At 43.5% G+C, this 23,444-nt stretch overlaps 1 protein-coding gene across 2 annotated transcripts in view; it reads left to right on the top strand.

The window, feature by feature from the left end:
- NOS1AP (nitric oxide synthase 1 adaptor protein) overlaps nucleotides 1-23,444 on the top strand; it is a 339,279-nt gene that overhangs the window by 255,949 nt on the left and 59,886 nt on the right. Inside the window, exon 4 of one of the 2 annotated variants that reach the window (XM_068964124.1) lies at nucleotides 8,073-8,131. In XM_068964124.1, the coding sequence (XP_068820225.1) occupies nucleotides 8,073-8,131 (59 nt within the window). Of the gene's footprint in view, nucleotides 1-8,057; nucleotides 8,132-23,444 lie in introns of both variants that reach the window. The other variant, XM_068964123.1, reaches the window with a different exon arrangement.

Below are 23,444 nucleotides of genomic sequence, written 5' to 3'. Positions count from 1 at the left end.
TAAGAGCATGTTGCTTTTTACTAGGTCAGTATAACATGTTGGAAGGAGCCCTCAGCTGAGAGGAGAAGACCTAGGTTCTAGTCCCAATTCTTACCTTCCTGGCTGGGTGGTTCTAAGCAAGTCATTTTAAATGAGTTGGATTAGGCGATCACTTTAACCTTGTCAGCTCAGTTACTCTGTACCAACTCTGGAATGATGCTTTTAGGGGCATGTGTGTGTATGTATCGGTCACCTATGCTTCTTCAGGCTTTTGAAAACCTTTTGTGCACAAAGAAAGCAGATCCCAGAGACCAAATAGGTTTGGGTAGAAAGTTTCTGTCTCCTGAACTTCCAGGGCAGGATAGGAACCTCAGAGGTCAAGAACTTCCCCAAGCAGCCTCCAAGCTGCTGCTCTGTCCATAGCGTGTCCAAGACTGTTGAATGATGGTATGGCTCCTGGCTGGGGGGAAAGAGTGCTTACCAGGACTCCCTGCTCTGCAGAGAGTGTTTAAGATCAGGGCCATCTCTGTAAGCTCAGCACTTACTTGGATGCCTGGTGCGTGTAGTGTGTTTCCAGTGATCATGGCTGTTGGCTAGTTGGGTGAGTGAATATGATTTGTGTATGAGGGTGTCATTAAATCGGGAAGAATTAAGTACTTAGCAATTGGATCAAATGCGCTCTTATTTGCTACTCTTGGCTGTCACATTCTTCTCCCTCTTTCTCATTCCATCAGTCGTCCCATTTGAAAAAACATTGATAAGAGCCTCCCTAAGCATAGAGAGGCCTCAGTGGAAAGTGCTAAGTTCATTATATTACGAGCAGGACTTCTTCAGTGACTCTGATCATCAGGTGCTTTATTCTAATACAGGCAGTAGCCAAATATATTGGGATCATCTCTTATTGTGATGTGAAGAAAAATGAAAACATCTTTTTGGTTACATTAATGTGCCTGAAATGCTGTTGTCCTTAACTGGCACCAGCAGATAATGAATCTCAAGTTCTCCTATGACTCCTAGGTTGTATTTGTGGTGTAAACCCAGCTACAAACATAATTAGCTTTGCTTTGTTGTTTCTCAGTCAGTACATTATCTTCAACTCCCAGCAAGGCCCAAATAATGATCTTTTAAATAATGATCATAATAAATAATGATTATTTATTATAGTACTGGCGTCACACTACAGCACCATTGGCTAGGGAGTGGACTTCTGAATAAGGAAGATTAGTCTTGAACTTCATCCAAAGGATTTTTCTACAAAAGGACTAAAGGGCCTCTGTTTCCTGTGTGTTGTTTTTTTTTTTTTTTAATACACATCAATAAGTGTATTGGAATCCCCTAAAGCATTGTGCTAGAAAGGCTCTGCTGTTCTCATTAACAGATATTTACTGTATTTAAAGGAACTGGGTAGGACCTTTTCCAGCAAAATTAGCTATATGCACACATTGGTCTATCACAGCTCCTATGGCATTGCATTTTAGTTATTTGTGTCTTTCCCCCGTAGGCTCTGAGCCATTAAGGGCAAGGGCCATGTGTTCTCTCTGGTTCTATTTTGTCTGTTTGGGAAGGCAGAAGACCAGTGGGAGCCATCTGATTGTTATTACACACTAAGATGATAACAAGTACATCTAACAATAATAGCTAACACTGAAATTTAGCCCCTGCCATTTGCTAGGCTTTGTTTGATGCAGTGTATACTAACTAGGTCTGCACAGCCATCCTGTGAGGTAGGTACAACTTTTAGGTTTGGTTTGCAAAAGAAGATTGAGCGACTTGCCCAAGACCTCAAATTCCAACAGTGGTGAAGTTGGGGTCTGAACCAGGTCTGTCTTGTTCAGATCCCAAGTGGGTTCTTCCTGCCATCTTGTTGCTGTGTGTGAACTAATCTCCTCAGACTCCTTTAGAGAAAAACTGCTCTATAGGAGATGCCTAATTAATTAATCCAGAGTCTTTGACTTCTAACCTGTACCCTGTTACTGGGATACCACATCGCAAGGAAACTATTTTCCGGCTTCAAGAGTACTGTTCATTCCTATGAAAGCACACAGCTTAGAATTATAGAACCAGAATTTGGGAGAACGATCTTTAAAAGTCTGATCCCCCAACAGAGGACAGGAGAAGCCCAGAAATGGTCCTGAGGTCACCCGGGCAGTCACAGAGCTGGGACTAAACCAAATCCAGTCTTCTTTCTACCATGTTTTTTGATAGTTTTAACACAGGCATGTTAGGAATTTTGTGCATCGTGTGAGAGCTTATTAGTGCCTCCGTTTTGAATTGTGTTTTCTGTATCTGTATGGGTTATACTTTAAGATGGGTGGTGGCTATGTTTTCAGACTAGTCCCATTCTGTTTGGAGGTGTGGGGAGCTTGCCAAGCTGAGTTACTGTGGCCTTTGCAAGGTGCTGTGGTTTTTTTTTTTTTTTTTCAATTGTTTAAGAAGTCACCATTGCTTTCAAGAACATTAATAAGGTTTTGTGGTGTGCATCCTGATAATTTCCAGTAGGATAGGAAATTAATGGAAGTACAGAGTTTTCCTCTATTCTGGGTTCCTAGGGAAGGCCTCCAGAGATGCCATATCCATTTCTGGGTTCCGTATCCTTGACTCTGTTTTCTGTTCTTGGCACTGTTCCAGGCAGACTACCTCTGAACCAGGCTTCCATTCCTGTCAGGAAATTTTGGAATTTCAGAATGGTTGTAACTATTCATGGAGGACTGGATATTTACACTCATTAGATAAAGGAAAGAGAAGAATCTGTAGTTAAGGATGTGCTTGCCTCGGGTCTTATAAAAACATGCACTGCAAGCCTGTTACCCTTTCCCTCTGTTGAAAGTGAAAAGCTTCCTGAGAGTGGAGAGTGAAAACCTTTGGTTCCGTCACTTGGAGTAGCAAAGAGACGTGGGGTCTAGAGGTAGACGAGTTGGGCTTTAATTGCCACTGAACTAGGTGGCCTTGCAGGGCAGTAAGTTATCTTCCTGAGCCTCACTGTCTTGAAAGTGGAGGTCAATTTTGATAGTATAAGGGAAGCAGTATATCAAGTTCTTAAGTGGAAGAAAATATTTTCTTCCGAATCACCTGGGAAATTTCCGGTAAGAATGAAGAAAATGAAGCAGCTAAATATGACTTTCCTGTATCTTTCCTTTTTTACTTTCTCACTTTGTGTTATTCTAGGTCCTCCAACAATTAAATGCCAAGACAGGATTAAATGCCCGTGGGAGAAAGTGTGGAGGCAAGGCTGGCATAGCTGTCAGGCTTCAGTGTGGGTCTGACTCCAAGTGAAGGAGAGCAGAAGGAAGGAAGACAGGCTGGGTGAAAGTGTCTTAGGCTCCAGTGTGGTCCGAGGAAGGCTTGGCAGGGCTGCCAGGGAGTTCTGATTGTCTGTCAGGGGATCCCTGTGTCTCTGAGGACGGGCCTGCTCAGAATCCCCGCACACTGATCATTGTCTGGGAGTGGGGCCCCTCCGTGTACGTAGTGATGGATTTCGAATGCAGCACCTGGGGGCCCTGGGTTAGTTACACTTCCTGTAATTAGAGGTCTGTGGGGCATGTTTGTGTGACAGAATCTTCCTTTCTCTAGAAAATTTTTATTAGCCAGTATGTGAAGCAGAACCTTCCTTCAAGTTAAGCTGCTCTCTCTCTCTCTCATGACTTTTTAATTACCTTGCAGTGTGGAATACATTTTTTAAAAAGAAGAAAAGTAGGGAAGGGGAGACTGCTGGGGTGGGGAAAGGCATAGAGAGGGATGGGCTAATAAATTAAATCAGAGTTCTCTTAAAAGGCTCAGCAGTGCCACAGTGTCCTTTGTAGGTACAGAGGGGACAAAGAGTAAGAGAGAGGAGTTATACCCCAATTCTGAATGTGTGGCAAAATGCTGGACAGCTGTCCCTCGGGTATCAGTATGCCCCGCTAGGTACGCTTTGCCCACTCGCATTTTTATCCCTGTTCCTTTATACTTATGGAGCTAGTGAGGAGGTAGATCCTGTCCCCCTGGGCCTTGCTCATTGGCCTCAGCGATGTTACTGCTTGCGCTCCCAGTGGCACCAGTAAGGCCCTGCGGAGCCTGGACTTCAGGTTGAAGGAGCCGGAAGACCAGCCTTGCTCAGTCCTGCCGGTCCTCCCGGGGCTGTTTGCAGGGTGCATTTTTCTTCCAAAGTATTCGGAGGTGCCACGGGCTCTAGAGCAGCGTCCCCCGCCATCCCCGTCTCTTCTCTTCCGTCCTCCACCTCCTTTTCCACTCCCGTTTCAACGTGAAATGTCTTCATCTCCTGGCATATTTTGGAGACCACAGCTCATTGAGGACAGAGAGTAGCAACACTGAAAATTTCCTCCCAAAGCTACCAGAACTCAAAGCCCTGAATTCCTAGCACTAAAAAAGCAGTGGTTTCGGGTATAATTTGGAGCTCTGAGTTTTCTGAGCACAGTTAAACTGAACTTGGCTCTAGTTATTATTCAATAATGTATCTCTCTTCCACAGTTGAAGCCAAATTTGATTTATAATCCCATAAAGGTAGGTCATTAGCTTTTCTTTCTCTCTTTAAAAACAATTTTTTCCTGAAAATTTTTTCCTTAGAAGTCTATTAGAAAAGTGAGAGAGAAGGTTGATCTCTTTGTGTGTGTGTGTTTTTTTTTTTTTCTGTATAATATTTGGAAAATAGAGGAGATGTTTAAAACAAGTTCAGAGCAAAAAGAAGAATCAGTCCCTCTGATTTAAGCTATTCAGATAATACATTGATTCTGAATTGTACCAGAGCACCCTTACTGGTCAAAAACTCAGGAGAACTTGAGTCTAATCCTGAGTGGCTATTAACTATGGAGACACCGTGCTCAAGAAACTGCACTGCTCTGGGTCTTATTTGAAAGATGATGGAACAGGAAGGATGTACGATGTGTGGGGAGGAGTAGAGAGCCTGTAGTTCTCAAGGTGTTGGAACATCATCCAGACATTGAGGAGACTGGGTTAAAATGCTCCAACCATATTTGCCTCAGGTTCTTTGAATAACTGAAACATTGTTGAGTCCTGTCTATGTTCCAAACCCTTTGAGTTATTTTGAGAATTTCTTTATCCCTTCATAGATTGAATGGATTCATGCAAGGATTACTGTAGTTGTTTAGTTGCTCAGTCGTGTCTGACTCTTTGCGATCTCATGAAACTGCAGCACGCCAGGCTTCCCCGTCCTTCACCATCTCCCGGAGCTTGCTCAAACGCATGTTCACTGAGTCAGTGATGCCGTCCAACCATCTCATCCTCTGTGGTCCCCTTCTCAAGGACTACTACAAGTAATGCAAGGATTATTACACGACCTTTAAGGGGAAATATAATGGGATTTTATGACTTTTACTTAAGTGGATTTTAATGGAATTTTCAGAAAAAGAAAATTAGTAAGTGAAAAGATGTTTGTTTATTTTGGGGCCAGGATTTTCTATACAGATACTCATATCACTTCAAAAAGGAAAGTTATTTTCTGCCTGCTGTGGCCCCTTCTGATATTCCTCAATAAAATAACATAAGGTTCCCTGGGAGTTGGGAGTCCTGGGAATCCTTCTCTTCAGATCTTCCAGAGAAAGAAAAATATTTACTCCGTATTATATGCCTCATTAGTCTTTCCTTTTGATGAAAGTGTTAGCTGCATTCCTTAGACTTGCAAGGAAGAGTCCTGCCCAGATCACCTTCAGCAGAGGCTTATAGTAGGCTAGGAGGAAATGTGGGCTGGTACATGATGCTTCCACTTCCTCAGGGGTGCAGTCCTGAGAGGAAAGATATACACCTACCGTTACTGGGGGCTCCATCTAGGCTCCATCTAGGATCTGATAGTCTAAGGAGAGGATTTGATTGGGTGGAATTGGGTCTTCTCAGGCTTCCCAGGTGGCATTAGTGGTAGAGAAACCAATGCAGGAGATGCAAGAGACGCAGGTTTGATCTCTGGGTCGGGAAGATTCCCCTGGAGGAGGGCATGGCAACCCACTCCAGTATTCTTGCCTGGAGAATCCTTTGACAGAGGATCCTGGCAGGCTGCAGTCTGTGGCATAGTAGAGAGTCGGAAACAGCTAAAGAGACTTCGCGTGCACACACGAGTCTTCTTGGCCCCGGAGCTCAAGGGCTGGGCAGGTCTGGCCAGGCCCTCTGTGACACTTGGCCTTGCTCGTGTGCAGGCAGCTGCTGATTCTGAGCCCCATCAGTCATGGCTGGTTAGCAAGGCCGGTTCATCAGTTGCACACAGCGTAAGCCAAGTCACCCACACTCAGAAAGAACCCTCTTTGAGGTTACTTTCCTCTGAGAGGGGCAGTGGGTATGGCAGCTTCTCGGACCTTTATGGGCTTTTTGGTGCGTTGAGTTATTAACTCTTCTGTTAACTTTGAAAAATTACAACAGAGTAGCAAGGACATAATGAGCAGACTGATAGTGAGCGCACTGAAGCTGGATTCTCTCAGGAGCAGAGCAACCTCACTCGTTAGCCTGCCCGGTATTCAATTCACAGTGGCTGTTTATTGAGTAACTCCAGGAATGGGTCCTGGCCAGGGACAGTGTAATGGGATCCCCATCAGCTGGCTGTCTTTAGAATGTCAAGAGACTCTCCTGTGCCAAGCCCAAGACTCCAGAGGAAGTATGCTGAGATTCTCTCCTATTAGGGATTTCACTTTATACCTTTTCTTTGGTGTCGAAGAATGGCTGTCAACCCTAGGGTCACATCACAATCACCTGGAATGTTTGTTAAAGCTGAAGATTACTGGCCTCACACAAGCTCACACCCATTGTTGTAGGAATGACTCCGAAGAGTTGGAGCCCTGGCATCTGGAGCTTTGTAAAAACACACAAACCAGACTTCCACTTTTCAGATGGGTGCATTTTTCTCTATTCTTCCTGCTAAAGGACAGCTGAAAACTCTGACCATTATCTGTAAAACAAACGTAAGATTTTGAAAGGTGGAAAAAAGGCAGCCTGGCTGGGGACGCAAGGAAGGAAACAGTTGTGAGTTCCCTGAGGTTAGTTTTCATCTCGTATATCCCAGACTCAGAGTCAAAAGAAGCCTGCCACCCAGCTATGACACTGGAATCAGACACAGAACCCCAACAAAGCCTGCTTTCTCTCAAACCCAAGGAGGAGGGAAGGGGAGGCATAGCAAGGCAGAAAACTTCCAGCCAGAAATCATGGAAAAGCTCTCCCTACCCCTGGCCCCCAGACTGTGAATGGCAGCCTAGACTCTCCCCTTGCCAGGAGTAACAAGGGACTCCAGACTCCCCCGCTGGGAAGAGTGTGGGACTTCAGCCCTGCGAGCTGGTAGTGAGCCCCCTCCCCATGTTCTCTTCCCTGGAGAGCTGAGAGTGTTCCTCCCAGGTGTCCTGAGCACACTGTCCCAACAAAGGCCAGTGAAGGTGGAGCAGAATTCTCTGTCCCTGCACTGCAGGTGCGCCTGAGGGCTTGAGGTGGCTACTTCCCCTGACGTGGTGGAGTGCCACTGACTTCATCAAGCGTCTGAAGTTCCAGTATTGCCCTAGAATCCTCTCCCCACTACCATCCTCTGTCCCCGTTCCTGTCTGCTTCCCCAGCTGCTTAGGGGTCCATCTCCTTTGAGTTCACAGTAGGTTAGGCTCATAGCCAGGTGAATATCCTATTTTGGGTGACTATAAATGTACTAGTTAGCTTGCCTGGCTTGCGTTCAGCCCTTTCCTCTGCTCCTGAAGGGAGGGAGGCTGGGGTCCGCGTTGCACACGGATTTGACAGCATCATTCAGTCCCTGTGGCAGCCCGTCTCTTGTTCTCCCTGCTTCTCCTGCTCCACTGGAATGATGTATGATCTTTTTTCCTGGTTACTTCTCCACAAAAGTATGATTTAGACTGTGGTCCCCTGAGACCCTTTGGCTCCTGCCCACTCTCTGCACCCTTGAGAGACACTCTCCTAAAGTGCTTGAAGGAGACACATCCGACCCGATACTTGACATTTTCCACTTGTCCATTCGGAGCAATCCACTCCAGGCCTCTTGGAGGGAACAAGGCCAGAAGCAAATGCATGTGTTTGCATAAGCGTTAGTAGCTCAGTGTGTGCCCTGGTTCTGTAGCTGAGGACAAGCCTAACTTATTCATTTACAGCTTCTTTTATTGCAGAAAAAGGAGTGGACGTGGGATGAGAGCAAGATGCTGGTGATGCAGGATCCTATCTACAGGTAAGCGCCCAGTCTCCAGGGCCCACCGGCCACCTGTTGGAGCCATCTGTCGGCGCGGTACGTCCAGACAAAGAAAAATAAATTTCTCCTTCCCCCTCCAGAGACCTGTTGTTTCTGTTGATGTAAGTTCAAGAAGCAAATCTGCCATATCTTTTAGAGAGGAAAATTCTTCTCATAATTGTGCTAGGGGAACTATGAAGGGTTTCTGCTTGACGTTTAATCCAACTGTTTTAGTTGTAACTTGAGACCTTTTCATTTTGTATCAGTTATATTTTAACTGAAATTTCGTGATTGTATATATGTTGATCAAAATGAGAGAAGTGGGTTTTTCGCATTAGCCTATGCTTATAATTTCCCACAGTTAATCTGCTCTGCCGTTCTGCCCCTTCAGAAACTGAGCATGGATAAGGAGGTTGTGTTCATCTGGGGCAGCAGAAAGTCACAAACAGAGTCCATAGAAATTGCTTTCACGGTGAGACCGGTGTTCCTACAGAGATTAGATGATTGCCGTCCGTGTGTGCCCCGGGCAGAGGCGTGCCTGGTGGTGATACGTACACACAGCCGGGGCCCTGCTGGGACCCACACAGGCTCTCGGTTCATCTGTCTCATTATTCTGTCCTGGGTCTCTGCCGACCACGCCCTATCCCCCTCTTCCTCCTTCCTGTTTTTTCCCACCGGGGAAAGGGTATTAGCTATTCCTTTGGGATTTGGGGGTTCTAGATTTAAGTTCTGATTTTATCTCCTCTCAATTACTTGCCTTGGTTGACAAGGTGAATTAAGGTTGGAACTCACCGGAGAAGTCAGCATTTATGGTGGCCTTGCCATCTAGATTAAAGAGTAGATAACTGTGAAATGGAGTTTCCATTCATTCAAACAAATACGCCCATTTAGAACACTTATCCTAGGTACTGTGCTAGGTAACTTAGCAGATGACTAAAATAAGTCCCTTGTTCTTAGGAAGTTTTACTGAAGTAGGGAAATGGACGGAGAAGGCGATGGCACCCCACTCTAGTACTCTTGCCTGGAAAATCCCATGGACAGAGGAGCCTGGTAGGCTGCGGTCCATGGGGTCGCGAAGAGCTGGACACGACTGAGCGACTTCCCTTTCACTTTTCACTTTCATGCATTGGAGAAGGAAATGGCAACCCACTCCAGTCTTGCCTGGAGAACCCAGGGACGGGGGAGCCTGGTGGGCTGCCGTCTATGGGGTCGCACAGAGTCAGACACGACTGAAGTGACTTAGCAGCAGCAGGGAAATGGAATCCTGAGCAAATCATTGCAGTACAAGACAGTGTGTCTGACAAAATGAATTTCATTCTCTGTGTTCCTTTCGTACTTGTGTTTGTTGAAATAATTGTTATGTGTTACTGCCACTTAAAAATGTATCTTTTACCGCTAGACTATGAGGCTCTTATCAGTAAAGAGCTGTGTTCAACTCACTTTCGTATTTCCAGCACCAAGCCTGTGTCTGTTCTCTATGAGGCATTTAGTAAATGTGTGATGGGTAGATGGATAAATGTATTGAATTAATAATCCAAAAATTAACTTAAGTGTTACAGTGATTCACAGGAGGGAATGATCACTTTCTACTTAAGTGATAAGGAAAGGCTTCATGAAACACGTTGCATCAGAATGGGGCTTGAAGGATGTGAATGGACAAACCTTGTCATTTGCACCTTGTGAAAGGAAGTTTCTTGGGTTTTACTTTTTACAGTGGCATTATATACATATAAAAGTGACCTCTGTGTGGGTGCTGGGCATGAACTTTAATCTTGCCTTTTCCTGGTTTGAAAGAAGAAACTTTCCCCAAAGTTTCATATCCCAAACAAGCTGTTGCGTTTTTTTTCCTTTTATTTATTCTTATAGCAGCTTTATTGAGGTATAGTTGACATACAGACACTGAGCATATTTAACATGAATAGTTGGGTAAATTCTCTCACATTACATTTGACTTCTAGAACTGTCACCTCAGCCGAGACACTAAGCATACATCCCCCCAAAGTCTCCTTGTCCCATATTGTATCCTTTCCCTCTCATCCCTCCCTGCCCTGTCTCCCTTCCTCCTTCCCCAAAAGTCTCCAGGCAGCTACTCATCTCCCTTCTGTCATTGGAGATGAGTTTGTGCTCTCTTGAGTTTTGTATAAATAGAGTAAAAAGTACGTAGTACACAGTAGTACAGTGTGCCCCTGCTTTCTCTTGGTCTGGCTCCTTCCGTTTAGCATAATTATTGTGAGACGAATGCCTTGCCGTGGCATATATCAATAGTTTATCCCTTTTTATTGGTTGTTGCCCATTGTATGGGCTTCCCAGGTGGCGCTGGTGGTAAAGAATCCACCTGCCAGTGCAGGAGACACGAGAGATGCAGGTTTGATTCCTGGGTCGGGAGGATCTCCCAGAGTAGGAAATGGTAGCCCACTCCAGTATCTTTGCCTGAAAATTTCCATGGGCAGAGGAGCCTGGGCGGCTGCAGTCCGTGAGGCCGCCAAGAGTCGGATACAACTGAGCACACTGAGCGCTTCCCACTGTATCGCACCATTTACTTAGCCATTCACATTTAATGGGCATTTCCGTGCTTTCCAGTTTTTGACTGTTACTGTGAAAACTTCTACAACTGTTGATATACAGCCTTTTGGTAGAGACATGTTTTTAATCTTTCTTGGGTATATACCCAGGAGTAGAATGATTATTTGTTAGGTGTATGCTGAGCTTCTTTTTAAAGTGAATTTTAAGTGGTTATCTCTTTGGTTGGTGAATCTCAGAGTGACTTTTAAGGTGTGTCTCTTTATTTTGGCTGCACCATTCTTTATTTTTATTTATTTACTGGCTGTGTTGCAGGGGCATGCAGGATCTTAGTTGCTGCTGCTAAGTCACTTCAGTCGTGTCTGACTCTGTGCGACCCCATAGATGGCAGCCCACCAGGCTCCCCCGTCCCTGGGATTCTCCAGGCAAGAACACTGGAGTGGATTGCCATTTCCTTCTCCAGTGCATGAAAGTGAAAAGTGAAAGCTCAGTTGCTCAGTCGTGTCCGACTCTTTGTGGCCCCATGGACTGTAGCCTACCAGGCTCCTCTGTCCATGGGATTTTCCAGGCACGAGTACTGGAGTGGGGTGCCATCGCCTTCTCCAGGATCTTAGTTCCCCTACCAGAAATAGAACCTGCGCCCCCCGCAGTGGAAGCATAGAGTCTTAACCACTGCACTGCCAGAGAAGTCCCTGTTGAACTTTTTATGAAACCGCCAAACATTTTTCTAAAGCGATTATACCACTAGTTCCTTCACATCCCTGCCAGCATCTGGTATCATCAGTCTTTTTAGCCCTGCATATTGGCATAATGTAGTATCTCATTGTGGTTTTAATTTGCATTTTCCTAGTGAGCAACAATGTTGAGCATCTTTTCATCACATGTGCCATTTGTATATCTTTTGTGAAGCATCTGTTCCAGTCTTTTAGCCCGTTTTTAATTTAGGTGTTTTGCTTTCTTTTTTTGAATTTTGAGGGTTCCTGATAAATTTTGGATACATGTCCTTTATCAGATATATGATTTGCAAATATTTTATTCAAGTCTGGGTCATCTTTATGTCAGTAGTGTCTTTTGAAGAAGTTCATATTATATCATTTGTGCTTTTGGTGTCATATCTAAAAAATCTTTGCTTACTCAAGGTCACAAAGATTTTCTTCTGTGTTCTCTTCTGGAAGCATTATAATTTTAGACTTTATGTTTAGGTATATGATCTATTTTGAATCAATTTTTATATGATGTGAGGAATATATCAAAAGTAATTTGGGGGCAGTTTTGTTTTTGCTCTGCAAATCAATGTCCAGTTGTTCCAGGCTCATTTGTTGAAAAGATTGTTCTTTCTCCAGTGAAGTACCTTTGTTGAAAATCAGTTATCCATATCTGTGTGGTTTATTTCAGAACTTTTTAATCTGTCCCATTTATCTAATTGTCTGTCTTGATACCAGTACCATAGTGTCTTGATTGCTGTAGCTTAACAATCATTGAACTCAGATAGACTTAGTCTTCCAACTTTGTTCTTTTTCAAAGATTTCTTCCCAATTAGTATTAGTATGGTATATCTTTTTCCATTCATTTTTTAAGAAGAAAAATGGGTTTTGGTGGGGAGTAGAAGACATCAAAGAAATCTTAAAGTGAATTTTTCTTTGGCCAAACTCCACCTTAAAAAAAAAAAAAAAAACAAAACACCTTCCATACAGCAGACTTTTTGGTTGTAGATGTCTTGTGGATATCTTGCTGATGTATCAAAATTGAACAGCCTGTGTTTATGAACAAAAGAATGAAGTTTTCTTAATGCTATCCCAGTTTCCTAGTTACTTTTCCCCCCTCCTATGTTTTTTTTCCCTCATGTATTAAATTGTATTTTAGTTTCTACATGCTGTGGGTAGATGAAAGAGGACATTTTTCTAAACTGTGTGTGTACCCTGTTGTCATCAGTAGTAACATTTATTATCATGATAATATATAGTAACATTTACAAGTGAGCTTTTTCTTGGGTATAATTATTTTCCTGCCCTTAAGGAACCACTCTAGTTGGATTCAGTAGCATTGTTGAGGAATACATAATTGCTATGCCTTTGATTACCACAGCGTTCACATTAGGAAAACTCCTTTATGGTAAAAACGTACTCTTCCTAGTTAAAAGAAATGACTTTGCAGTAATGAAAAGTAATAATGAAGTAATGAAGTTTTTGTTTTTTATTAAGTCAGAGTTTCAGTGTAAATCTTTTGCATCCCTCACACAGAATAATAGAATCATTTTTAAAATTGTGATGAAATATATATATGTGTGTGTGTATATATATATAAACAGAAAGTTTGCCATTCTGTCCACTTTTAAGTATACAAAAGAGTGGCCTTCATTACATTGACTGTGTCGTGCAATCAGCATTGCTATCTGCTTCCAAGATGTTTTCATAACTCTAAACTTTTGCACCCATTATGTACAAACTCCCTCTCCCTCTCCTTGAACCCCATGTAACTTTTATAGTCATGAGCTTTAAGAGGTTAAAGTACTGTGGTGAACATCTGGTTCATGTCCCCTCCATTACAGGATGCCTCTATTTCTCTAAAGTATTTGCTGTTATGGCATTCTTAATTCAGTGAAGGCAAATGTCTTTGTTTATGTAATTTTTGTCCATTTATCCTAGCTCTCCTCTCTGGAGCCACACATATATTGATCTTATTTCCCTAAAGTTTCTGAAGCCATTCTTCATTATATTTTTTCTAGACTTCCTAATTTCAAAACATCATATTTCTTCATAAAATATGTTGGAATTTAATATAATGTTCCAGATGCTGTCTTAGTGTAAATTTAGAGACACAGTTTTATCCTCATGATATAGAGTTTTGCATTTGTTTTTTAAGAATTAGATCATAACATGTTTTATTCATGTGTTAAACAAACTGTGTTAAGTCGTACATTGTGGTGGATTTAATTGTTCAGAATCCTTAGGATATTCACAGTAATTGCTTTCAATCAAGATTTTTTTACCCTTTCTTTATTTCTGCAGTTTGCTGCTTTATTTTTTAGCCTAAGTACATAACTTTACATACACTATTGTTAAATTAGATGCATTTCATTTGAACCTGTTATTCAGAACTTTTGGATACTTGTGAATCCTGGAAGCATATAGCTATGACTGTTACAGCATGAGGGATTTGTTATAGGATTTAGGGTCAGGAAGATCCCCTGGAGAAGGAAATGGTAACCTACTCCAGTATTCTTGCCTGGAGAATCCATGGACAGAGGAGCCTTGCGGGCTACAGTCCTTAGGGTCTCAAAGAGTTAGACACAACTGAGCAACTAACATTTTAGACCTATACAATAATGGCAGGAGCCAGGAAGTAAAAGGTCCAAAAAAGACCAAGGAGGTCATGAGCCAGTCCTGGTGTGGGTTAGAAGTCAGAGCATGCAGGATGCTAGGTGCTTTCATGTGCTAGAGTGGAATCGTGACGGGGACAGGCACGGATGTCTGGGGGGGGCTGTTGACCCTTGATGGCTGCTGCCTTTGAGTTTGCAGTTGCAGCTTCTGATGGCAGTCCTCGGTTCACTGTGGTTCTGCAGGGCTGATAGTTCTGAAGGAGAGCCAGGTACGGGGCACCAAAGAGTGAGGGCAAATTACAGCTCACTAGTACCTCCATGTTCATCCTTTCCTGCCTCGAATGAATAATGACCTTCAGAGCATTATTGCTACTTCATCTCAGCCTCCTGCTGCTACTGCTGCTAAGTCGCTTCAGTCGTGTCCGATTCTGTGTGACCCCACAGACAGCAGCCCACCAGGCTCTGCCGTCCCTGGGATTCTCCAGGCAAGAACACTGGAGTGGGTTGCCGTTTCCTTCTCCAATGCAGGAAAGTGAAAAGTGAAAGTGAAGTCACTGAACCATGTGCAACTCTCAGTGACCCCATGGACTACAGCCTACCAGGCTCCTCCATCCATGGGATTTTCCACGCAAGAGTACTGGAGTGGGGTGCCATTGCCTTCTCCGTCTCAGCCTCCTAAATCCCCGCAAGTTTCTCTTGTGAGCAGTCCTCAACTGTGGTTCTGCAGGGAAGGGAATGCTGAGATACATAGTTGTAGCATAGCTGAACTGACCCAGTATAAACCATCACAGCAGGTTCTAGTAACATGTTAACTGTCCCTCTTCATTTTCTGTTAAGTGAAATTTTAATATTTTCATCCAAGTCATTGATAAGACTGTTGAATAAAATGGGAAGCCTGGAAAATGAAGATGTTTTTATTTTTCCTCTATTTTCACTTCTTTAGTTAATATGCTTATTTTACCTTTTCTGATTTAAAGGGCATACTCATTAAAAAAAAAAAAAGAAAAAAGCTTAAAAATAGCACTGGAGTGGCTATACTGTTATGGAAGTCACTGTGCTTTTGAAACTCAGTTTTCCCTGCCTTGATGTCTTCTGCCTTTTTAGATTTATTGGGCACTGACAGAATTTACATATTTGATTTTAAAAGTCTCTAGGACATTTATGTTCATCATATTAGGGATCAGATTGTCAAACAAATAAAAATCTTTTTTGTTTTTTTTTAAACCAGAGGAAGTAAATTAATCAAACCTGAAGTTTTCAGGAGCCAGACTAGAAGTAATTCTCCAGTTTTGAGTATAAAGGATCAAGCAGGTGTATGCCCCACTCCCAAAGAGTTTCTAGTCATTCCCCAGAAATGGCATTAATTAGCATCCCAGCAGTTGGTGAGGTGATTAGAAGTTAGAGGAAGCGCATTCTAGTTTTGACCCTCCACATGGAGCTGTGCTTTGATTTTGCGCAAGTCAGGTAAATTATTCAAGGCTAACTGGGCCAGGCAGGAGAGAATGCATGGAGAGCTGATGTGTGTTGGTGTCATTGTGCAAGGCCCTGAGGAAAGCAGCGGTTTGTCAGTCTGGGTCTAACTGGGAGACAAGTCTCACACAGTGTTTTAAATAGAAGGATTAGGCAGAATTACTAAGCTATAACAAGACAGGACCTTCAAGACATAAAGAGCAATTCTAAGAGTCCTCTAGGGCTGAAGGAGAGTACAAAAAGGAGGACCAATTTGGGGAGGAGACCCTTCTCCCAGACGGGCTCACACTTGATGGCGGAGGATGTGACGTACCATCTGAATGGCAGAGAGGCTCACGGGGTTGCCTCCGCCAGAGCTTGTCCCCAGTTGCTGGGAAAATAGGAAGCAATCCTCAGGGGCCGGGTGCATGAGAAGTGCAGCCAGTAGGTGGGCACACAGAAGGAGCAGGTGTGTCACTGTGGCTGGGGGCTTGGCACGTTCAGGACCTTCATGAGTAGGTGGGACTCACCCAGCCACACTGGGAACCTGAGCTCACTGAAGAGCTATATTCTGGGCTTGTGGCTAGGACAGACCACCAGCAAGAGAAGAAGCCCACTCCTCCTGCAGTGTCCTTCCATTATACAGAGAAATTCAAACAGCCTGCTCAGTGTAAAGGATGAATACATAAAGGAATTCTGCCCATTATCACAGAGCATGTGTTGAAAGGGCAAGAAATTGATAACTGGTACAGCAGTGAGCAAAACATAGTTCCTACCTTTAAATCTGGAGTCAGGTGAGGTTTGATGTGTGTGTTCCTCAGTCTTAACAGCTAGGAGTGGTGGAATCTGTCATTCCCATTCTGAAGATGAAGATATTGAGCTTCAGAGGCATTAGACGTTTTCCATGATCACATAATTAGTAAATGGTCGGAGAACTGCGTGTCTCCTGAGCATCTGTCCTTTGTATTTTGCTGTTCCACTCAGTACTGTACACCTCTCAAAACCAGCACATTCGTTTAGTTGCCTTCTTAGTTTTGTTGTTATCCTTTCAAACTCATAGATCACAATTCAGGACACTTTGGAGGATGCCAAAAAACTAGATTTTAATTTGAATGAAATGTATTCTCTCTTAGGGATTGATAAACCTGTTCTCTGATACTTGGGGATTTCTTGGGAAATCAGGCACCCCATGTCACTTGTTTAACTTAGTGAACAATCAAGAGTTTAAATGATCAAGCCAGACATGATTCAGGAATGATGAATATCCTCAGATTCAGGAAGCATATCAAATTACAAGCAAGGTAAAGAAAAATTCTTTTTTTTTTAAATAAGGAATAAGACTCTATTGTCTCATAGTAATGAAACTACATAATGTGGAAGATAACTAGCTTAAAACAATCTGGAGGAGAAAAAAATATTGCCTACAAAGGAACATAATTAGGCTGACAGCAAAAATGGAAGACAAAAGATAGTGAATTATCTTCTAGCACGTGAAGAGTCAAGTGCTGAAGCTTAGAGAAGTGCTTCTTTAATACTTTCTTATTAGAGTAAGTATATTACAACAATAAAGCAGAAAAAATCGTAGGCAGCATTTCGGAAGGCTTGAAGAGGAATGGAAAGGGTATCCATTCTGAAAGGAGAGTAAAGGCAGAAGACAGGCTGGTGTCTGAGATGAAGTGTGTAGTGAGTTCTACAGGAGCATTGTCATTAGAGAGGCTGGGGCAGAATCTGCCAGTGAAAGAAAAGGAGAACCCTGGTACGATGAATTGGTGCTTAGCTGTGAGATCAAACGAGTAACTACGTTTTTAAAGGAGGAGATAGCAACACCTTTATAAAGGGAGAAGGAAAGGATCCTGTAGGGATTTAAGATCAGAGAGTTTTTTAAGTGTTATTTTGAAAAGGAATTAGTTACTATGCTAGTTTAGGATATATAGATACATAATTAGAAGAGAAGATAGACTGAATGGTAATTGATTACTCTGTTGTTCTGTGGAGCTGAAAAGCTCTCTCAGAATTCTTACAGATGGCTCTCCAGAATCCATGTTGACCCTCCAAGATCAGATGGAGACCTCCCAGGTACAGACAGTTCTGTTGTATGAGCTCCTTTCTTTCAGACCTTCACACGCCCAGGTCCTGGACTCAAACCCTGGCCTGTGTCCCCTTTTCTGCACTGTCGCTGGATTATGGAGGGGTGCGGACATACGAAGGGTCCTGAACGATGAGGGAGCGATGAGCAGACCGGGGGCCGGCTCTTTGCTTTTGTTACATACCTGTCTCTTGTGTCCTTCTCATTTGTGATTCACAAGGGACAAGGGTGACTGTGTGCATCTTCCCATATTATTTTTTCTAAGGATGAGTGTTTTCTCCTTCAGCCTCCCATTGTGTGAGTTTCTTGAGGGGCCTCTGCTAAACTGGGAAAACTGATAACTAGGAATCTAGAAGCAGCCCAGCCTGTTGATCTCTACCTAACTTCTTTTGTATCATCTGAAGGGTCTGGGCATCCATCATTCTGTCATGAGTGATGTTTCGTGTAGAGTTGATGTTTTTATTCCCTCCAGCTCCAGAACCTTTCACAGACAGTGTCTTTTTATACATATGCATGAGTAGAAATTACTCATCCGATTTAATGCATGGAGACGCTTATGAACTAAGAAGGGGAAGGAAAATCATTCATTCTGTCTGGCTTCATTTAGTTCCCCAGGGCTGCTCTGCACTCCATTTTGAGTCCCGGGTAGAAATCCCACTCGCTAAGGTGCTGAAACCTTTCACTACCTGTCAGTTTTGTTGGTACATCCTCACTCTCCTTAGGTGACACCCGTCTTCTCTGAGGCTCCTCAGATTTCCTCCTTCTCTTCGAACCTCTTGGTGCCATTGCCGGCTGCCCTCTGCCCCTTGCCTGTCTGTTTCAGACCCATCTTCACTCGCTTCTTCAGCTCCATGAGCACTCCTACCCTTGTCCCCAGCCACTCTGTCTCTTTCCATGGGCTGGCTCCCTGTCTCCCCCTGGCAATGTGTTCTACTATCTTAGGTCCTGAAGTAGCCCCCCTCATCCCTGCTAACCCCATTCAAGAGCACAACTTCTGTCAACTCTCGCCTTCCTCCCCAAACTCAGCATGCTTTCCCCACCGCCTGCCGTCCTGCAGCTCCTTGCAGTCTGACATTGATTTCCATCACTTCACAGAAGTCCCTCCCTCCGAGTGCATTGCTGGTGCCCCCCACATCTCCAGATGTACCAGCATTTTCTCGGTTCTGATGCAGCGCCATTTCTCTTCCTCTGTGTCTCCTCTTGCTTCATTTTTTCCTGCCTTCTCTTTTGTTTGCTTTCAACCCTACATAGTTATGTGCATTTTTTGTCCCGTGCCATTCTTTAGCTTTCCTTAAAAGCAAGTTCTGCTGTTTAATCATCACAGGCTGATCAACTCCCTTGTGCTTAGGAAGGCTCAATCAACTCCTAGGGTAGACCGTGAGCCTCCAGCAAGGGCCTGCTGACATGTAATTCATTCTCTGGCTCTGTGTCCCCTGCTCAGGTTACCACGCACATCCAAGACCTTCCTCCTCTCTTTCCTCTTGCTTTTTCATTTCTTTGTCTCCAGAGGCAGAGTCATATGCACTGTGTAGAAAGCGCCAGGAAGGCCAAAACAGATAAGGCCCGGCTTGTCTCCTCAAGGTCCTCACAGTGACTCCTCTTCCCTACGATAGCTTTAAGGCTCAGGGGCATATGCCTGACGTAGGAGCTTTACAATGACCAAGTGATACATGTTTGTTGCTAAAAATAAAACCCTGACAGAGTTTTATCAAGGAAAAAGTCAAATGCCCTTCCCTCAACATTTGTTCCCTCTAGTGCCACTCTATATGCAAATATAGAGACTCGGGTATTTTTTTCAGAATTTGATATTCTGTGTATTCCTCTGCTTCATGAGCCCATTTTTCTCTCAGTGATGTGTCAGGAACTTGCTTCCACATCTGTACTTACTGTCTTCTCATGAAGGCTTTGATTCAGAGTTCCAAAGTCAGTGTGGTGTTTTAGGGTAACCAGTGTGAGGTGGAATGCAACACACCCCAGAGGTGAAGAGATCGTATCAGGGAGGTGACCAAGGGAAAGATAGCCCAGTAATCTGAGCCTAATGGGAAGAATGTCCAGATAAAAGTGACAGGAGTAGTACCCAGCATAGAGAGGGCTAGGTCTGTGAACTGTTGTAACCTTGGATCATTCAGACCAGTGACAGCCTGAATATTGAGAGTAATTAAGAGAATCATCTTGCTTAAGGAGCAGGGGGAGAAAAAAATTCCCAGTGACTTCAGCTTGAATCTTTGGTAGTTTTACCTTTGTGTTTTGCCTCTGGCGGATCCCACTTGATTATTAAATTCAATCATGGAGAAAGGGTGGAAATTTTGTCATGGTAACGCTGAAGCCTGAGCTCCACAGAAGCAGCAAGCACACCTGATTTGTGTACTACTGTATCTTAGTGCCTGGAAGGATTCTTTCTGCATAGTAGGTGCTCAATAAATACTGCATGTCCAAGCTAGGGCAGGCTTGATTCACTTGTTGGCTGCACTAAAACATTCATTTCAAAATGGCTGTTAAGCCTGCTTATCCTCTTGGTGGCCTTATTCTCTACCCTTCTCTTTTTTAAAAAAATTTTTTTGGTGGGGACCATTTTAAAAGTCTATTGAATTTGATACAACATTGTCTCTGTTTTATGGTTTGGTATTTTGGCCACGAGGCATGTGGGATCTTAACTCCCTGGCCAGGGATGGAACCCACACCCCCTGCCTTGGAAGGTGAAGTCTTAACCACTGGACTGCCCTTCTTAATGGCCGGCAGCACGGCCTCAGTGAGGCGCAGAGCCAGCCAGAGAAGTGACTAGGTGTGAACAGCAGAAGAGTGAAGACAGCCACCGGCACGATCAAAGTTAAAGCCTCTGGATCAGTCTCTCTGTGCCAGGCCTTAGAGGGTATCTTTTACACTAATAATCAGGGAAAATTCAATTAGGCCGTGTTTAGAAAGCTTCACATAATTAAACACTGCCTACCAGGGAGGGAATTTCCCTACAGAGGAAGAACCTGGGAACAGGGAAACCAGGCCTGGTCCCAGTTCTATTACTGAATGACTGCCTGGTTTCAAATGCTGTTACTGTGTGCTTCCTGTTTTTCTCTTTGAATACATAGAACCAGTTTAGAATTTGTGCAGAGCATTAAAGAGTCTCAGATAGGATAGTATGTGCAAATAACACCAGCCCTTCTCTGCTTGCCTTCTCTCCTTGCTGCCAAGTAGGCACTTGCCTGTTTTTCTGTTGAATGGTCTTGACCTTTCATGGGACTCAGATACCTTTCACAATATGGTGAGGACTGGATTCTCTGCCTTGAAAAATTAATTCCTCTTCATACTTGCAAAATTTTGATTTGTTTTTTGACGATTTATGGACCCCATGGCCCTGAGGTTTATGAATTCCAAGGTAAGACCCCTGATGCCAACAAACACTATAAACCTCTTTGAATATTTTGCATCTCAAGCAAGGAAGGTTTATAACTGGTGGTCCTCCTGTAGGAGCAGACGTAAACGAACCAGTTTAACTGTTGTAATGATTTAATGCTTGAATGACTGACAGATATTACTTTAGCTTCCCAGGAGATATTTGCATGTTGCTAGAGGAGCTGTCTTACTCAGAACAAACCAGTTTTGTGTTGGTGGGTTTCAGATCATGTGAGGGGAAAGGATTTGTGTAGGAGGAGACCTCATGGTGTCTGAGTGTCCTGGATTTGCGTGGATATGGGGAAGTTGGCGCAGGGTCTGTGTTTCACTCTAGCGTGTGAGGATTATTGTGTGACCAGCCTTAATACCAAAAATGAGTAAAGAGAGACTACTCTTGATTCGGAGCTATAGCCCCTGTCAGATTAGCCCTTAATATTAATAGATCATCTCTAGGATTGCTGCAGACAGAATCACAGTTCACCCCACAGTGGCAGCTGGACATGCTGTCTGCACACCAGCCTAAAGGCTGTATTTCAGCACCTGGTCCTCCAGCCTGCCTAGGAAGCCCCCCATGGGCCCCTCCTCATGTCCTGGCACAGTTTGGAGGAAGGGTGGTGGTGTCTCACCTCTGAATGTATATCCATGGTGAGGATAAGAGCGTAGCCATGGTGAGCCTGGTCTTCCTTTCTGATAGCACCGACCTCAAACTGTGAAGGTGAGGCTGACTGGGGGGTCCAGAGGGCAATGCACAGAATTCAGGAAATTTGCCTTGGGAAAAGCTAAACTGTCTGTGAGTCCCCACATCCTTTATCAGGAGACTCTGAGAAGCAGTTATTGAGTTACAGCCTTTCCTGTTTGCTGACAGCAGTTATAATCAGACTCTGATTAATCGTGTTCCCAGTATTTGGTTAACATTGCTGTGTGTCAAATTCCTAATCATCCTTCAAGGTTTATTCTAAATATATGTCATGCCCACAGTAGGGCTCTAATTGCTGTTTCTCCTGTGGAGCCTAGGACTCCAAGGCTACATCGTCCTTAAGTTCACCCTTGTGCTATAGTTGGTTACCTGTCAGATTTTTTAGAAGGAGCTGTATCTTATTCACCTTTATGTCTCCTTGACTGTTGTCTTGTACAGAATTGTGCTTAAATCATATTTTTTTATGATTTAAATAAAATTGATTTCTTTGTAAATCTTTTCAAAATTCCCAGAAAGTGGGTACACTCATTCTATAGACCTTTATCCAGAATTGGATGGATGGATGGACGGACAGACGGATGACGCAACCAACCTGCATACGTTTGTTGAGCCTTGAATGTGACTCATATGTAAAGATATTTGGGCAAGGTGACAGAAAGCGTTAACATTAGAATTTCAGGGTGTATGTTCTAATAGGAGATAATGAATAGCAAAGAAATGACTATTGAAAAGGCTTCCCTGCAGTTGAGAACACTGAGAAATGAAGTGGCTTTGTTCAGCTTTGGAAATTTGGAAAACTCAGCAGTGGGCGCAGGACTAGAAAAGGTCAGTTTTTATTCCAATCCCAAAGAAAGGCAGTGCCAAAGAATGTTCAGACTATCACGCAATGGCACTCATCTCACATGCTAGCAAAGTAAGGCTCAAAATTCTCCAAGTGAGGCTTCAACAGTACGTGAACCGAGAACTTCCAGATGTTCAAGCTGGATTTAGAAAAGGCAGAGGAACTAGAGATCAAATTGCTAACATCCTTTGGATCATCAAAAAAGCAAGAGTTCCAGAAAAACATCTACTTCTGCTTTATTGCTTATGCCAAATCGTTTGACTGTGTGGATCACAACAAACTGTGGAAAATTCTTCAAGAGATGGGAATACCAGATCACCTGACCTGCCTCCTGAGAAATCTGTATGTAGGTCAAGAAGCAACAGTTAGAACTGGACATGGAACAATAGACTGGTTCCAGGTTGGGAAAGAAGTACATCAAGGCTGTATATTGTCACCCTGCTTATTATGCAAACTGCCAGGCTGGATGAAGCACAAGCTGAAATCAAGAATGCTTTAAGGTAGATCAATAACCTCAGATATGCAGATAACACCACTCTTAAGGGAGAAAGTGAAGAGGAACTAAAGAGCCTCTTGATGAAAATAAAAGAGGAGCATGAAAAAGCTGACTTAAAACTCAGCATTCAAATAGCTAAGATCATGGCATCCAGTCCCATCACTTCATGGCAAATAGATGGGGAAACAGTGGAAGCAGTGACAGACTATTTTCTTGGGCTCCAAAATCACTGCAGATGGTGACTGCAGCCATGAAATTAAAAGACGCTTGCTCCTTGAAAGAAAAGCTATGACCAACCTAGACAGCATATTAAAAAGCAGAGACATTGCTTTGCTGACGAAGGTTCGTCTAGTCAAAGCTATGGTTTTTCCAGTAGTCATGTAGGGATGTGAGAGTTGGACCATAAAGAAAGCTGAGCACTGAAGAATTGATGCTTTTGAGCTGTGGTGTTAGAGAAGATTCTTGAGAGTTCCTTGGACAGCAAGGAGATCAAACCAGTCAATCCTAAAGGAAATCAG

This window comes from Capricornis sumatraensis, chromosome 2 (genome assembly GCF_032405125.1).
Source record: "Capricornis sumatraensis isolate serow.1 chromosome 2, serow.2, whole genome shotgun sequence".
Classification (NCBI taxonomy): domain Eukaryota; kingdom Metazoa; phylum Chordata; class Mammalia; order Artiodactyla; family Bovidae; genus Capricornis; species Capricornis sumatraensis.
The sequence above is the reverse complement of the archived record's forward strand: the minus strand, read 5'-3'. Positions and strand labels throughout refer to the sequence as shown.